This window comes from Microcaecilia unicolor, unplaced genomic scaffold (assembly GCF_901765095.1).
Source record: "Microcaecilia unicolor unplaced genomic scaffold, aMicUni1.1, whole genome shotgun sequence".
NCBI lineage: Eukaryota > Metazoa > Chordata > Amphibia > Gymnophiona > Siphonopidae > Microcaecilia > Microcaecilia unicolor.
In genome coordinates, this window is record NW_021963679.1 from 411629 (window position 1) to 430257 (window position 18629).

General features: G+C 46.1%; 1 protein-coding gene across 1 annotated transcript in view; it reads right to left on the reverse strand.

The window, feature by feature from the left end:
• The window catches only part of LOC115459561 (nucleoside diphosphate kinase 7-like), a 542835-nt gene that overhangs the window by 183248 nt on the left and 340958 nt on the right, over positions 1-18629 (reverse strand). The window contains exons 8-9 of the mRNA XM_030189374.1: positions 18201-18265; positions 8913-8981 (exon numbers count right to left, since the gene is read on the reverse strand). Coding sequence (XP_030045234.1) covers positions 8913-8981; positions 18201-18265 — 134 coding nt within the window. The remainder of the gene's footprint in view (positions 1-8912; positions 8982-18200; positions 18266-18629) is intronic.

Consider the following 18629-nt stretch of genomic DNA (forward strand, 5'->3'; position numbering starts at 1 on the left):
ACGTCCATCTTGTTTCGAAAATACGAGTTTCCCTGCCCCTGGATTTCGCCGTTTTGCAAGGACGTCCAAATTGCAACTTGGATGTCCCTTTCGAAAATGCCCCTCCACATGAAACTGGAAGACTGGGAATCCAAATGCTACTACTACTACTACTATTTAGCATTTCTATAGCGCTACAAGGCATACGCAGCGCTGTACAAATGGCAGATGAAATTTAATATGGACAAATGCAAAGTGACGCACATTGGAAAGAATAATCCAAATCATAGTTAACCTGATGCTGGGGTCCACCTTAGGAGTCAGCACTCAAGAAAAAGATCTACGTGTTATTATAGACAATACGCTGAAATCTTCTGCTCAGTGTGTGGTGGTGGCCAGCAAAGCAAACAGGATACTAGGAATTATTAGTAAAGTGATGCAAAATAAGACCAAGAATATTATAATGCCCCGCTATCGCTCCACGGTATGACCTCACTGTGAGTACTGCGTTCACTTCTGGTCTCATTATCTCAAAAAAGATATAGCAGAATTAGAAAAGATTCAAAGAAGAGCGACCAAAATGATAAAGGGAATGGAACTCCTCCTATATGAGGAAAGGCTAAAGAAGTTAGGCCTCTTCTGCTTAGAAAAGAGATGGCTGAGGTGAAATACAATGGGTAAAAGTGAATCAATTTTTCACTCTTTCAAAAAGTACAAAGACCACGAGACACTCAATGAAATTACATGGAAAAACTTTAAAAACAAATAGGAGGAAATATTTTTTCACTCAAAGAATAGTTAAGCTCTGGAACTCATTGCTGGAGGATGTAATAACAGCGCAGTGTGTACCTGGGTTTAAAAAAGGTTTGGACAAGTTCTGGGAGGAAAAGTCCATAGTCTGTTATTGAGATGGACATGGGGGAAATTGATGGTTGCCCTGGGATTGGTAGCATGGAATGTTCTATTCTGTGATACAAATTATTTTATCTTGCAATAAAATAATTTGTGTAGATTTCCCCTGCTGAATTTGCGTTTCCAAGATCTTCACCTTACTTTCCAAAGCAGTAGTTCTCTCCTCTAGACCACGGATATGACCAGAATTCAGGGACAATGCGGGTAGGACATGTGAAGAAATGGTGTATAGAGCTTCCAGAGCATGCCAGATTGCCTCCAGCGTAATCACTGCCAGTTTGACTAACGGCGGAAGAACTGGGATGACTCCTCTGCCTGTCTCCCCGGATACTCTCCTTTCAAGCCTATACCTGATGGTGTAGGCTGAGAAATGACCACTCCAGCTAGGTCTTCTGTCTTCAACCAGCTCGCTCCTGGGTCAGACAGCAACTCCGGAGCCAGCCCAGAAGCGCCTGACAGAGGCACTACGCTGGAACACAGAGGAGCTACAGGATCTGCCGGGCTAAGCGAACTTCGCTCCCGAAGCTCAAGTTCTTCTCCCCTCCTTGAGCAGCCCAGTTCACCCAAAGTCATGCAGGTAAACGCTGTAATCTCCAATTGGCACATGGGGGGAGGGAACCACCTGCTGAGCAGGCAAAGCAGATGGCTTTACAGCCTGAGAGCCATCTTGGATCCCTCCAGAAGGCAGTGTTTCCAAAATCCAGGTGGGTGCCCACGTAGGCAGTAGTGATCATCACACGATATGGTTTGACATGAGTGAAAGTGGAGTGCAGTTGTACAAAACTCAAAGTATTGGATTTCAGACATGCTGATTTTGAAAAATGGGGGAATGCCTGAAGGAGCTGATGGCATGGGTAGGCATAGGTGAAGTGTAAGCACAGTGGTCCAAGCTGAAAGCTGCTTTAAGTATGGCAACTGACCTTTACACAAGGAAAGTAAACAAAAACATGAGAAACAGGAAGCCTACATGGTTCTCCAAACAAGTGGCTGAAAAAATAAGGGCAAAAGAAGCTTTGCTCAAGGAAAACACAACAGAAGAATCATGGAAGAGATTACCGGCTTAAACTCAAAGAAGCTAAGGTAAAATTATGTATAATCATACCTGATAATTTTCTTTCCATTAATCATAGCTGATCAATCCATAGACTGGTGGGTTGTGTCCATCTACCAGCAGGTGGAGATAGAGAGCAAACTTTTGCCTCCCTATATGTGGTCATGTGCTGCCGGAAACTCCTCAGTATGTCGATATCAAAGCTCCATCCGCAGGACTCAGCACTTAGAGAATTACACCCACGAAGGGACACTCTGCCCAGCTCACCACCGCCGAAACGGGGGAGGGGAATTAACCCAGCTCATCCCCACACAAGTGGGGGAGGGGAATCCGTCCAGCTCATCCCCGCGGAGCGGGGGAGGGACACCACACCCGCCGATGCGGGGGGATCTGGCTTATCCTGCAACCGCAACCGCGGGAGGAGCTGACTGACCCCAACACCGCCGAAGCGGGAGGGGTACAAAACTGCCCTACAGCCGCACGAAGCGGGAGGGAGTGCCGGCAGAATTTTAAGTCTCAATCCAGCCCCGTAAAACGGAGGGGAGAGGAATGCAGCAGCTCACTGTAACACAAACTCGTCTTAACTCTTGAAGAATCCAAGTGAAAAAACTTGAACACGAAGTCTTTCTGAAGTAACTGAAGACTGAACTTGAACCTGAAATGCAACCAGAATAAAAACAGTACAGATATCTGGGAGGGGCTATGGATTGATCAGCTATGATTAATGGAAAGAAAATTATCAGGTATGATTATACATAATTTTACCTTCCATATCATCAAGCTGATCAATCCATAGACTGGTGGGATGTACCGAAGCAGTACTCACCCAGGGCGGGACATAGAAATCCCTGACCGCAACACTGAAACTCCAAACCGGGCCTCCGCCCGAGCAGCCACAGTCAAGCGGTAATGCTTGGAGAATGTATGGGCCGAAGCCCAAGTTGCCGCCTTGCATATCTCTTCCAAGGAGACGGAACCGGCCTCTGCCATCGAGGCCGCCTGAGCTCTTGTGGAGTGAGCCTTCAGCTGGATAGGCGGCACCTTCCCCGCGGCCACATAAGCCGCTGCAATGGCTTCCTTGACCCATCTTGCCACTGTAGGCTTAGCAGCCTGCAGACCCCTACGAGGACCTGCATACAGGACAAACAGATGATCCGATTTCCGGAAATCATTGGTCACTTCCAAGTATCTGATGATGACTCGTCTCACATCCAGATATTTAAGAGCAGAGTACTCCTCTGGGTAGTCCTCCCTACGAAAGGAAGGGAGACAGAGCTGCTGATTCACATGGAAGCGAGAAACAATCTTGGGCAGAAAGGAAGGCACTGTGCGAATAGTCACTCCTGCCTCAGTGAACTGCAGAAAAGGCTCTCGACATGAGAGCGCCTGGAGCTCGGAAACTCTTCTGGCTGAAGTGATAGCCACCAAAAAGACTGCTTTCAACGTCAGGTCTTTCAGAGATGCCCTTGACAAGGGTTCAAACGGCGGCTTCTGCAATGCTCTTAGCACCAGGTTGAGATTCCACGCAGGCACCACTGAGTGCAGAGGAGGGCGCAGGTGATTAACTCCCTTGAGAAAGCGCACCACATCTGGCTGCGAAGCCAGGGAAGCACCCTTCAGGCGGCCCCTGAAGCAAGCCAGAGCCGCTACCTGGACTTTAAGAGAACTGAGCGACAGGCCTTTGTCCAGACCTTCTTGCAGGAACGCCAACACTGAAGAAATTGGAGCAGTGAAAGGAGAAAGTGAGCCTGCTTCACACCACGCTGCAAAGATACGCCAAACCCTGGCGTAAGCAGTAGAAGTAGAGCGCTTCCTCGCTCTCAGCATAGTGGCGATGACCTTGTCTGAGAAGCCCTTCTTCCTCAGACGCTGCCGCTCAATAGCCAGGCCGTAAGACCAAAGGGGGAGGGATCCTCCATCACCACGGGACCCTGATGTAACAGGCCCTGCTCCACTGGCAGCCGCAGAGGATCGTCGACTGAGAGCCTGATCAAGTCCGCATACCAGGGACGTCTGGGCCAATCCGGACCCACCAGGATTACCCTGCCGGGATGCTTTGCCACCCGGTCTAGCACCCTGCCCAACATGGGCCAGGGCGGGAACACATAGAGAAGCTCTTGTGTCGGCCACTGTTGGAGAAGAGCATCTACTCCCAGGGATCGAGGGTCCCGTCCTCTGCTGAAAAAGCGCGGCACTTGGCAATTGGCCGATGACGCCATCAGATCTAGGCTCGGCTGGCCCCAGCGCTTCGTGATGTCCAAGAACGCCTGAGCAGATAGCTGCCACTCTCCGGGCTCCAAGGTATGGCGACTGAGAAAGTCCGCCTTGACATTCATGACTCCGGCAATGTGGGCCGCTGACAGCTGTTCCAGGTTCGCTTCTGCCCACTGGCATAGACTCATAGCCTCCTTGGCTAGAGGGGCGCTCTTGGTACCTCCCTGGCGGTTGACATAGGCCACAGCCGTGGCATTGTCCGACAGGACCCGTACAGGCTTCAACACCAGTACCGGGATGAACTCCAAAAGCGCCAACCGAATGGCTCTGAGTTCCAGGAGGTTGATAGACCACTTTGCCTCTGCAGGAGACCAGAGCCCCTGCGCTGTCCTTCCCAAACAGTGGGCTCCCCAGCCCGACAAAGAGGCGTCCGTCGTGACGACAATCCACTCTGGGGTCACCAGAGGCATTCCCGCAGACAACTTGTCTGTCTGCATCCACCAGCTCAGCGCCTTGCGCACTGCTGGATCCAAGGGAAGGCGCACAGCATAATCCTCCGACATCGGAGTCCAGCGCTGCAGCAGAGAGTGTTGAAGTGGTCTCATATGAGCCCTGGCCCAGGGCACTACTTCCATCGTGGCCGTCATAGAGCCCAACAGCTGCACATAGTCCCAAGCCCGAAGAGGAGAGGCTACTAGGAACTGGTCCACCTGAGCCTGAAGTTTGACAATCCGATTGTCTGGCAGGAACACTCTGCCCACTTGGGTGTCGAATCGAACTCCCAGATACTCCAGGGACTGAGTCGGGCGCAGCTGGCTCTTCTCCCAGTTGATGATCCATCCCAGGGAGCTCAAAAGAGCAACTACCCGGTCCACAGCTTTGCCGCACTCTGCATAAGAGGGGGCTCGGATCAACCAGTCGTCCAGATAAGGATGGACTTGTACTCCTTCCTTTCGCAGGAAGGCCGCTATGACCACCATTACTTTGGAAAAGGTCCGCGGAGCAGTAGCCAACCCGAAAGGGAGGGCTCTGAACTGGAAGTGTCGGCCCAGGACTGCAAAACGCAGAAAGCGTTGATGAGGAGGCCAGATGGGAATATGCAAGTATGCTTCCTTGATGTCCAAGGATGCCAGGTACTCCCCTGCCTTCACTGCCGCTATAACAGAGCGGAGAGTCTCCATGCGAAAGTGCCGCACTTTCAAGGCCCGATTGACCCCTTTGAGGTCGAGGATAGGCCGGACAGAACCTCCTTTCTTTGGTACCACAAAGTAAATGGAGTAACGCCCCTTGCCAAGCTGACTTTCTGGCACCGGAACGACCGCACCCAGGCGGATCAGATTGTCCAAAGTCTGCTGCACTGCCACAGCTTTGACCGGAGACTTGCAGGGAGAGAGTACAAACCCGTCTCTTAAGGGTCGGCAGAACTCTAGCTTGTAGCCGTCTCTGATGACTTCCAGCACCCAAGCGTCTGAAGTTATTGTGGTCCACTCGCCCAGAAACGAGGACAGCCGTCCTCCAATCTGCACTGGGGCGTGGACCAAGACCCCGTCATTGGGTACGAGACCCTGGGGGAGGACCGGAGGGAGCACCTCCGGGACGGCGGTCTCTGCGAAAGGAATGCTGCTTGGGGGAGAAATTCCTCTTAAAGGAAGAGGAGGCAGAAGAACCCGACCTGCCCGGGCGGTACCGACGGGCTTCCTGAAACCGTCCTCTGGAGGTACCGGGACGAGCACTTGCCCGAGCCCTGACCTCTGGTAACTTCTTGCCCTTAGACGTGCCGAGATCGGTCACGATTTTGTCCAGCTCGACCCCAAAGAGCAGCTTGCCTTTAAAAGGCAATCTAGCCAGGCGGGATTTAGAGGCGTGGTCAGCAGACCAATGTTTCAGCCAAAGCCACCGCCGCGCAGAGACTGTCTGAGCCATGCCTTTAGCTGAGGCTCTCAAGACATCATACAGCAAGTCTGCCAAATAGGCTAAGCCCGATTCCAGGGCCGGCCAATCAGCCCTCAAGGAATGATCCGAGGGGGAAGCCCGCTGCACCATAGTCAGGCACGCCCTGGCCACATAGGAGCCGCAAACTGAGGCCTGCAAACTTAAAGCAGCCGCCTCAAAGGACGACCTTAAGGCCGCCTCCAATCTTCTGTCTTGGGCGTCCTTTAGGGCCGTGCCACCTTCCACCGGCAACGCCGTTTTCTTAGTCACCGCAGTGATTAAAGAATCCACGGTAGGCCACAGATAGGCCTCACGCTCACTCACAGCCAAAGGATAGAGGCGGGACATAGCCCTAGCCACTTTAAGGCTCGCTTCTGGGGCATCCCATTGAGCCGAAATTAAGGTGTGCATGGCATCATGCACGTGGAAGGTTCTAGGCGGGCGCTTCGTCCCCAGCATAATGGCAGAGCCAACAGGGGCTGAGGGAGAGACGTCCTCCGGAGAGGAAATCTTCAAAGTGTCCATGGCCTGTAACAACAGGTTGGGCAAATCCTCTGGGCTAAAAAGCCGCGCTGCAGAGGGGTCATCCGCTCCAACCGAGCGGGGATCCGTCTCCTCCAAGGAATCCGCAAAGGACCGTTGGGAGACCTCAGACACGCTGCCCTCATCTACATCGGAGGAGACAAATTCCTCCAAGGCCTGGGAATCAACCCGAGGGCGTTTGCCTCTGGGAACCTCAACCTCTTTACCAGACGAGGGAGCAGGGGCAGCGTTGTGCATGAGGAAGGCCTGATGCAGCAGCAAAACAAACTCGGGGGAGAAACCCCCCAGACTGTGCACTTCCGCAGCCTGGGCAACAGCCCTAGACGCACTCTCAACCGGCGCTCGAAATAGCAGGGGAGAGACATGCTGCGCATCCAAAATGGCGTCCGGCGCGAAACTCCGCGAAGGAGCCGCGCGGGAAGAACGGCTCTTAACATTAGCCGGTTTTGTGCCGTCGCCCAAATTAAGGGCGTTCATGGCATTAATGTCTCCAACCTCAAGGGCGGCCCCCGAAGAAGCCGTCCGAGCCGCGTGGCCGGCCAAGATGGCGGAGGCGAGGAGCGGGGGATGGGCATTTATGGCGGGAAAAACCGCCACGCCGGAGGAAGGACCGGGACATTCATCGGTCACTAAACTGTCACCCATCAAGGGCGAATCAGGCTGTAAAACCCCCGCATCCCCTCTAGAAGCGCTCCAGCGATCCGGGGAGCGACCCTTTGCGCCCTCGCCCTCCGACGCCATATGCCACGAGGAGAAGAATCGGGGAACCCCCTGCCCGCTATAAAAAGGTAAAATTACCTGCTTGCCGCTCCGAGCTGTAACGAACTGGTGTCCCAGTGAGTAGCTGCAATGAACGTTTAAATAAACGTCAAAATAAACGCCTTTAAAGACGTTTAAAATTTTTTTTTTTTTTTTTTTTTTTTTAAACGGAGCCAGCGGGAGGGGGGAGAAAAGGAGGGACCTGGCACCACCAGGTTTGCACTTGCTCAAAAGAGCCCTCAACCCCAGGCCTCAACAAAACCTAAGGATTAGGCTTGGAGGCCTAGCCAGAGCTGCTGCTGTGTGTGACCACCACCTGCTGAGATAGAGAACATACTGAGGAGTTTCCGGCAGCACATGACCACATATAGGGAGGCAAAAGTTTGCTCTCTATCTCCACCTGCTGGTAGATGGACACAACCCACCAGTCTATGGATTGATCAGCTTGATGATATGGAAGAGGGAAATACAGCTAGCAAAACGTAGGCGGAAGAAAAAAATGGCTAAAGATGTAGCCACTTGCCTGGGGCCCACACATTCTGTTTGTTGTGATGGAATAATAAAACTAAACCAAATGCAATATATGCAACCATTAGATGTCACTGATAACAGATTTGAAAAGGCAGATTTTGAAGTTTAATCATAGGGTGCCACTGGCCCATTAAGGCAAGGCCATAAAGGAGGGAAGATTGGAGAACTGAAGATAGAGGTTTTAATCTCTGAAATGTGTCCAGATACCTAAGCCACCCTTCTAGCTTCCAGATATTTATGCAAAAATCTGTGGAATCATGAAAAGAGCCAGACAGTTGGAAATTAGGCCACTTTGAAATTGATGTCTTGGAAAAACTCAGTATCAAAATGCTTTTTTTTTACATTTTTTGTATTGCAATCTTTATACTGACGTAATTGTTATAAAACCGTGCTGTAAACCATTGTCAGGAAAGAATGGTACAAAAGCCTAAGTATAGAACAGAATGTTAATTAATGCTTGTTAGGTTATTTTAGCTCTATGCATCCTTGTGAGAAGACTAGACATATAATATACTGAAACTGTGTACCACAACTATAATGACAAATTATTATATTCTCTTATGGGGTCTTTTACTAAGCCGTGGTAGCATTTTTAGCTCGCGGTAGAAATCAGCTGGTGGTAAATGCCGAGATACCCGTATGGGTGTCTCGGTATTTACCGCCAGCTGATTTCTACCGTGAGTTAAAAACTCTACCAGGGCTTAGTTAAAGACCCCCCTTAGGAATCCATGTCTAAAGAAAATCTATAAGTACATTCCAGTCATAAATTTTCTGATCTCTATAATTAGTTACATAATACATGCGAAGTTTGATTCAGAAGAAGAAATGCTTTTTTGCTGAGTTAAAGGTCCTATTTTTGCTCCAATGATATGTTGAAAAGAAAAAAACAAAACAACCACCACCATTCCATAACAGCCACATTATTGTTTATAGTAGAAATGATTATCCCCCAGAAAACACCGCCAACTGAATGTTTTCTTTAAACACCTACCATATATTCAACAACAACTCCTTTATAGATTTCCAAGAACTCTTCTGCATTAGCACGTTCCAAGTAGAACTAAAGAAAATAAAACATCACATTAAAAACATCTAATTAAAAAAAAACGTTATCTTCAAGTATGAGGTGGAATAGGTTGAACTATATCACAATCCCTGCTATCATCAACAAAAAAGGGCTGAAAATAATAGCTGACATGAATGGCATTATACAATGGGATCATAGTTTTTTTTTGTTCCCTAAATATTGAAAAATTCTCAAGTAGTATTATTCTCAGAGGAAAAGATGCTTCTGCATGACTGCATACATCTGGTATAATGAGTCTGGTATAATGAGACACAGAAATCCATTTGTTAGTATTCCAAAATATTTTTACAGATGGATTTGTTTGCTGTTTTCAATAGCTATCGCTCTACTTCCCCTTGTATATGGGTGAATAAAATCATACTTTAGTTTTAGAACCAATATAAATTCCCCATCAAATTGGCATTTCACATTAAAGGAACAAACTGTTCTATACTAAGGGCAAAGCAAAGACAAGCTATGAGACCATCAGCGATGTGCCCATTTACTCAATTATGATACCATACAGGTTAACTTTCATCTACCACAATGCCACTCTGCTGGAATCTTGAAACATTCCATTCTTGCCCAACTAAAAAGCTATTAGATCAATATCAAACCTGTGGCAGTTAGTGATTACAAAGGCCATGACCACTGCAGGCAGAAAATGATCCAAATACTCAATTTTGGGCACCAGATTTGAAAATCTGGGTCATTGGCGGCTGCTGGAAGTTATCAACTATCAGCCAATATTTAGACTCGTGCCCAGATAAAGTTAGGACAGCCTTGTTGCTGTCCTAACTTTAACCAGGCACTTGCACAGTTTGCAGACTGAAAATTGCTGCTAACCAGGTAAGTCTCGGCTCCACCCTGACTCTATCCCTAGATGCCTAGGTACTAACTGGATAGTGTCACGGCGATCTATGCTGATATTCACGGGCACTATCTGGTTAAGGGCTAGAGAATGGCACAGGGACAAAGTTTGTCCCCGTCCCGTAAGCTCTGTCCCCCATTTCCATCCCTGCAAGAGCTGACTCCATCTGCACAAGCCTTAGTTATGTAGTACAACACCAGAGATATAGACAGAGATACATTTACTCCTATACTGTGCAAAATATAAAGATGACACCCCTGGCTAAAAATGTAGTTAACATAAAGGAATCTCTGTTCCTGTTAGTGCTGCAATACAAAAAACATTATAATGAAACATATGATCTGAAAACATCTGGAAAATTTAATGCTCCAGTGTAGCTAACTATGCAGTGCCTGATCTCAATGTGCTGCAGGGCAGGGTTGGCAGGTGGAAAATTTTTTTCCAGCCTAAAGGAGCCCAAAATCCAGCCCAAAACCTGCCCAAACTCAAACCCCGCCCCTGACACCCCAGCCCCCGCGTCATCACCCCCGCCCCCGCCGTCATCACCCCCGCCCCTGCCGTCATCGGCCCCGCCTCCCCCGTCATCGGCCCCGCCTCTCCCGTCACTAACCCCGCCTCCCCCGTCACTAACCCCGCCTCCCACGTCACTAACCCCGCCCAGAAACGTCATTAACCCCGCCCACCGCGGCCGAAAAAGCCGGCGAAAAAACCGCCCCGAAGCCAAAAAGGAGCCCAAAAAACCGCAACCCGCCGCGGGCAAAAATTTCCCGCGGCGGGTCGCGGAAAACCGCCCAATTGGGCGGTAAAACCGCCCACCTGGCAACACTGCTGCAGGGACACATGATCACAGGGAGCAAGTGCTCAGCTTTCTATCCCCTCCCCCCCCCCCCCATGGCACAATGTGATCACAAGAGGAGGGGAAAAAGGAGAACAGCCTTGCATTGGACCACATCCTCCCCCTCTGCCACTTTAGAGCTGAATACAAAATTCAAACCACATGGTTCAAATTTTCATTCAGTTCTGAGCAGCAGATGAAGAGTGTGTAGCTGATGTGCAGCTGCTCTCCTTTCTTCCGCTAGTAATCAGTGCTGAGCCAGGCCTGCAGTTGTGGGGGCAGGGGTAAGGAGGATTTGCGTGCGTGGAGCAGCCAACACTTTTCTCTTTTCCCTTTGTCCTTGCCACAGATGTCACTTACATTTTCCTGCACCTATTCACTCACAATCACAGGCCGACTGCATGGCCTTCCTTCTCCCGCGCCCTGCTCTCTGTACTGCAACTTCCTGTTTTGACGTTAAACAGGAAGTTGCAGTAGAGAGGGCAGGATGCAGTAGGAAGAACATGGAGTCGGCCTGTACTGTGAATCGCTGCCAGCTGCAGGAAAATGTAAGTGACACCTGCAGGGAGGAGGAAGGGAATGAAGGAAATAATTTTTTACCGCAGGAACAAGGCTTTTTACCATTCCTATGGGACGGAAAAAGTTTTGCTCCCGCATCCATGGTGATTGTAGTTAGGGCATGGCCCTTACTGCGGATTTACGGTATATCCACGGTAACGGTAACCGTGTCATTCTCTATTAAGGACCACTGAATAGGAGTGGCAGAGCTAGCCAGTGAAAGTTAACTGCATAGGAGCGATCCTACTTGGTTAATTCCTTTAAAATAATCTAGCCTTATATTTTTTAACCTTGTTTGTTTATTTCTTTTTAAAGACCATAGACCTACAATATATGAATGAGGTTGAAGTGAGATATCTATCACAGTTTAAAAGAGCTTGGCTTTCTGTCTGGAACAATAAAGAAGTTAATTTTAAAACAGGATGCCTATGCAAGAAGTCCAATAAGGCACCTATTTTAAGACTTTTTTTATACAGCTATTTGCCTTTTTAAAAAAGCTCTCAGAACCAGACCCAATAGTGTGAAACTTTACACCAGCTCTGACAATATGAGCATGTACTATACTGAGTATCCACATATTTTACAAAATATGCACATACATCACAATTTTGCGTCTGCGCATGCAGCCATGAAATTTTATAAAAGTCATTTCCTGAGTGTAAAACAGGTTTTACATGCAAAAAAGCTTTATAAAATTACTCCCCAAATATTTAGTTTTGTAGCTCTTGGCTCAATCAGAAATCATAAGCCATCAGCTTGCCATAACAAATTTCACAGATCTGGCTCATGTACACATTTCTATCTATTTATCTACCTATCTATATACACACACACACAGGACGCTGCCACCTGATGGTGTCCTTTCCTACTCCCATAACCCACCCTCTGTTCCCTTCCCTCTTCTCTCTATACAGGCTTTTCTCTTTCCTACCCTTAATGGAAATCTTTTTTGGTCCATTTTTCTTATTGAATTTGTAATGTAAACAACCCTGAAGGACACTTGGGCAGTATATAAAGCTTGCTAATTAACTTGGAAATTTGGGTTGATATTCAATGAGGTTTATATGGGCAGAAGAGGCTCCTGCCTACTTAACCCCCATTCAATAGACTGACCCCAGGTATGCAGCAGCACTTAACCACATAGTGCTGCTGAATACCTCTTCTAACTGCCACAGCACTGAACAGCGCCAGGGCAATCTGTGGGTGAAGTCAGTTACGCAGTGCCTACATAGCTAAGCAGTAAGATAGGCTGCCTTTTACGCAGACCTATTTTTGACCATTTAGCTAAGCGGGTACTGGCACTGAATAACAGCCGACACCCGCATAGCTTCCAGGTTGGCGGCTGACTCTGATATTTAATGCTGGTGCCCAGACATGGCCCCTGACATTGAGGGCTGGCAGGGCTGGTCTTACCAATTGCGGGGACCTGTGCAGACCAGTTTGGCAGGGCCCCCCTGGCCCCTTGCCTAACCCTGCCCCACCCCCTTATGACAAGAAGTTTAAAAATTTTTTTTTTTTTAAATTTATGATCTCTAGTGAGTCCTCCTTCTATAAAGCATGTTAAAACAACCATGGCTGAGGTCTTTTATGTAAGAACCGCTGAGGTCTTTCATTCCCCAGGTTTATTTAAGAACCCAACCCAATGCAATACACATACGATAAAAGATACAGCACACTCAACAGAATCGAGGTTGGCTAAGTCTAGGAGTTGGGAATCAGGGGTTTTCAAACCAGTCCTTTTGGCACACCCAGCTAGCTGGGGTTTTCACGCTACCCCCCACTGAATTCAGATCATCTTCTCCAATTATAGCAGAAGCATCCAAATTGACATCTCTTGCACAATAATCTTCAGTCCACTCTTTGCTGGGATGCACTCCGGTTCTGAAATAGCAAGTTTTGTCCTTGTTTTTTTGGCCTCTACCAGAGCAGTCCCAATTAGTTCTACAAATATGTCTAACTATTTTGTTCAGAGCTATTGTAAAGATCTCAATTAGTTCACTGTCTTGAAAAAAGCATAGAACAAGTGTCTCAATCCAGAGCAGAGTGAAACTCATTCATCTCAAGATCCCGTGGAGGGGCATAATCAAACGGGGATGCCCATCTCTAAGGACGTCCCGGCGAGGGGGCGGGGAAACTCGTATTATCGAAACAAGATGGGCGTCCATCTTTCGTTTCGATAATACGGTCGGGGACACCCAAATCTCAACATTTAGGTCGACCTTAGAGATGGTCATCCCCGGTTTTTGGCCATAATGGAAACCGAGGACGCCCATCTCAAAAACGACCAAATCCAAGTCCTTTGGTCGTGGGAGGAGCCAGCATTCATAGTGCACTGGTCCCTCTGACATGCCAGGACACTAACCGGGCACCCTAGGGGTCACTGAAGTGGACTTCACAAATTGCTCCCAGGTACATAGCTCCCTTACCTTGGGTGCTGAGCCCCCCAAAACCCAATACCCACAACTGTACACCACTACCATAGCCCTAAGGGGTGAAGGGGGGCATCTACATGTGGGTACAGTAGGTTGGTTTTGAAGGGCTCACATTTACCACCACAAGTGTAACAGGTAGGGGGGGGATGGGCCTGGCTCCGCCTGCCTGAAGTGCACTGCACCCATTAAAAACTGCTCCAGGGACCTGCATACTGCTGTGATGGAGCTGGGTATGACATTTGAGGCTGGCAAAAAATGTTTTAAAATTTTTCTTTTGGGTGGGAGGGGGTTGGTGACCACTGGGGGAGTAAGGGGAGGTCATCCCCAATTCCCTCCGGTGGTCATCTGGTCAGTTCGAGCACCTTTTCAAGGCTTGGTCCGTGAAAAAAAAAATGGACCAAGTAAAGTCGGCCAAACGCTCGTCAGGGACGCCCTTCTTTTTTCCATTATCAGCCGAGGACACCCATGTGTTAATCAAGCCCTGGTCCCACCTTCGGTACTGTGCAGACACGCCCCCGTGAACTTTGGTCATCCCCGCAACGGAAAGCAGTTGAGGGCGCCCAAAATCGGCTTTCGATTATGCCGATTTGGGCGACTCTGAGAGAAAGACGCCCATCTCCCGATTTGTGTCGGAAGATGGGTGCCCTTCTCTTTCGAAAATTCCGCTGATAGTGTCTCTGCTCTCTATCTCATATTAAGAAGCACAAGTAGAGCACTCTATCTTTTTCTTTGATGCATTCAGAAATCTCTTGAATTTGGACTGGAAAGTTACCAAGATAATGAATTCATCCTGCCAGAAACTTCTATAAAACAAGGGGAATACTCGATGAGAATGCCCTCTGACCCTTCCTATCCTGCTTGTAGTCAATCTTTCTATGAAGATTCTTTTTTACCTAAGATTGGTTCAGTGCATATCAAGTGGGGTTCCCTTTCCTCTATAACAAGAAGCAGAACCTCAATTAGATGTATCTGGCCTCTTAAAATACTTGGAGGTACCAATGGCTACAGTATGCATTATAATATATAGTATATTATATGATCAACCGCTTCTTTTGTGGTAAACCCTATTAATAATTTAGCCCATCTCTATAAAGATGGACTTAAAAAGTATAAAGTTAAACCATCACCTGAATTCAGTAGAGTTCAGCTTTTTTATTCTTCAGTAGTTGGTAGTTTTCTAATATGCCATCTATAAAGATCCCAGTAATTGGCCCATTTAAGCAAAAAAAATATTTCAGAGTGCAATATTATCTACATAAATTGCAACCCATCAACTTCACATGGTTCAGTACAGGCACACTTTTTACATCAGCTGTGGATAGTGTGTTCTTTCTTTTTTCCCAGAACAGTTTCATGTGATAGTACAGATGATAATTCTCTCACAGACTAATTATTGAAGTGCTCTTTATGTTGGTATACATCAACAGTTATTGAATAGATTACAATTACTGCAGAACTCAGCAGCCAGACTAATTGGTTGTGTTGCTTATTTTGAGAGAACCTCATTGGTTAACAGTGAAAGAGAGGGTGGATTTTAAAGTAGCTTGTTACTTTACAAGATTTTCACAGGTAATTGTCCACTTTCCCACAGTCAGTTATTAACTTATCCTTCTAGCAGGCTGTCAGTTCATGCTTCTTCTTTTTCAAGATTGAGCTTTCCTTCTGTTAAAAATGTGTGATATAAAAGTATAAAAGATAGTTCTTTTGCTTATTAATCTTTCAAGATCTGGAATATTATTCCTGTCTCTATTCAAACAATCTCAAATTACTTAAAGTTTAGGAAGGCTTTAAAATTCTATTTGTTTGATAAGTATTGAATAATGTTTTGTTATTAATTTAGTACATTCTTTTGTAAACTGCTTTGATTCCTTGGCAGATTTAAGCAGTATATAAGCAATGGAGTGGAATAGAAGATTTTCATCTAGCCTAACTACCAAGCCACAGGCTGAACTGGTAACAATTCATGCAAAAGTACATGAATGCAGAATATGTCTTACATGTCTTACAAGCATGTGATGTATTTGACACTTCTTTGGGAATCTCAGTTTCTGACATTACAGCCAAATGAGCTTCCTTGTTGTATGCTTTGAGCTTTTATGAGGATGTTCATACTAGATGCCCCAGGCACTGGTGATTCTATTTATTGCAGTAAGATTAAAGAGACTGAAAAACACCATCAAAGATCAGTAGCCGCACTACCATCTTCATCATTATCTAGATGAACAAGCCCAACCCATTATAACAGAAGTTTCTTCTACTGAAGCAGAGGCTTGTTTGCCTTATCTGGGCAACCATAAGCCCAGTGTCAGTCTTTTGCTAAGCCTCACCAGAGAGAAACAGGACAACCGAAGAAGTCTGCATCTGTGCACCAAAAGCAGCCTCCTTCTTTTTGACTCTCTTCTCTAATCATAGCTAATTTCCTTAAAGAATATACATCCTGTCCTACATGAAAAGGGTTGGGTATAGTCCTTTCTTCAGAAATGGAAGAAAATCACAACTGATTCCTGAGTTCTCGCATTGTCAGAATAGGATATCATTTGAGGTTTCTGTCATTTCAACTAGAAAGATCCTACCCTCTCTCAGCTACCTTAGACTTTTGCCCATTTGCTTCACGAGAAAGCTGCATCCCTCAAGCAAATGCCAGAAAGATCATAATGGGTTTGCAAATTCCAATGGAATCGATTTACCCAAACTCTAAAGGCTACAATTCATTCATCACCTTTACTTTAGACTATGCTACAGTGGTGGATATCAGAACTCAGTATGACCAGGTGTCCCCTTTGCTCACCTAAAGTATTAGTCCATTCTCAGAATATATTCTACCAAACATTGATGGGGAGCCCACCTCTACTCTTGACTCACATAGGTAGGTTGGTCACAAACTGAATAAATGCTCCACATAAATCATCTAAGTTTGGAGTGCTATTTTATTTCCTTTGGTGTTTGTACATCTTCTTCAGAATTAATCAGTTTGAATACAGGCTCAATCAGGATCAAACAAGGAGAATGGGAAGCAGCAAAAATTTCAGACTTTGCAATTTCTTATCACATATAAATTAATTCCACCTACATTTTGAGCAATCAGAACCAGACAGAAGACAAGCTTAGCAGAGTTCTTCAGCCCCGTGAGTGTTCTCTTGACCATCAAACCTTGTGGGATATTTTTCAGGTCTGGGGCATTCCTCAAGTACACCTGTTTCTCCACACCATTGTTTAGTGGGCTCATCCATGGGATGTGCTGCCTATAAACTGGGAATAGCCTCTCCTTTACAATTATTTGCTTATCCCTCTAATAGCAAAACAGTGTACACGTTTTTTAAATGGCCAGGACAATGCTTCTCAGTATTAGTATTGTCAGAATTGAGATTCCTCTTCTTAAAACAAAGCAAAATTACTCAGTTCAGTTCATTCTCTAAGCAAGCTTCAAACATTTCTAACTTTGATAACACAGAATGGTGGCCCCTTCTGCATTCAAATTATCTGTCTCGACAAGATGGAAATTGAACACCTTTAAAGTTTCCACTCTGGTTCTGTCAACGCAAGTTCAAGATATCTTGGTAGCAGCAAGAAAGCACTTAAACAACAGAGATTTTCTGCTATGAACAAACTGGTGTTCCTACAGGTAGTACAGTTAAATTTCATCAAATTAGAGCTACTGCAGCTACAGTAGCTCTTTGAAGTCTGCTTTGCTGGACAGTATTGGGGCAATTCTAGAAACTGGGCACTAACATTTATGCGCATTTTATGTGTATAAATGTTTAGATTGCTAAAATATGTGTGTATGTGCATGTATATGCTAGCATGCCACTTAAGCACTATTCTGCAAATATCCGCTTAACTTCCATAGTATATATTTGCAGGAGATGCATACACAGGGGCGGAGCCTGGGTGGGATATAGGTGGAGTATATATACTGCACCTGCCCTAGTTAGGTGTGTATGTACTATGCTAGTATTCTATAATGGGTCCTAGGTTCCATTATAGAATGGGCTTCTACCATGGAGGAACCTAGTTATAGAATTGCCCCTATATGTACAGCAGTTACTTGGTCCTCTTTTTTTACTTTTACATCTCATATTTTTGGACCAGTATTTAGCAACTTGCATTGATATCCATGAATAGACTGCTCCTGGATGATCAATGAACCTACAACAGTGAGAGGCCCTAAGCTCAGGAGTCACACCCTTGTGTGTCTCACTCAGTCTTGCTTGTTGACAGAAAAAGCAAAGTTGGACAGGATTAGACAGCTGCATTCTTTCTTGAGCTATAGAACAAACTGAGACACTGAGAAGACTTCCATGGGTGAGAAGGGCCATATATGCTCAGAACTACTTAGTTCCAATGCTGATACCATGCAGCGATGTGATCCAGTTCTATGCCTATTCAATGTTGCTGTTTATGCTAAACATCTGTTATAGGTAAGCAACTGCTTATACAAAATGTGTAAAACACTTTGAAAATTCTTCTCTATATTTTAAAGTTCTTCTTCAATCTATAGTCACTTCCAAACAGCTTACCATCTGCAGTGCTGTGATTTCATATTCTGCCTCCAATATTGCAGTAAGAATCCTTCCAGTCAGCCCTGTCAATGAAGGTATAAAATGTTAAACTTTCCAGTTTCCCTCTGTTACTGAAAAATATTAGAAATCTATGCCATACAAAAGTTGGATTTACATATACAAATTAAAACTATTATTTGTATCAATGAAAGCAGCCTAAATAAAACAAAACAGCATTTCATGATTCTTCTTTCCTTAAGGGAGTTTGCCTTGGTCCTGTGCTATCCTTAGGATGTTTCATTGCCGTTTGCAGAAATATACATGTAAAACGTAAAGAAAAAAAATAAATCGATCACAACATTAAATTACTCTAAAACACAAAGATGTTAAGCATTTGACTTCATCAGAAGAGGAAAACCTCAAAGCAAGTCGAATTAACCCTGGTCT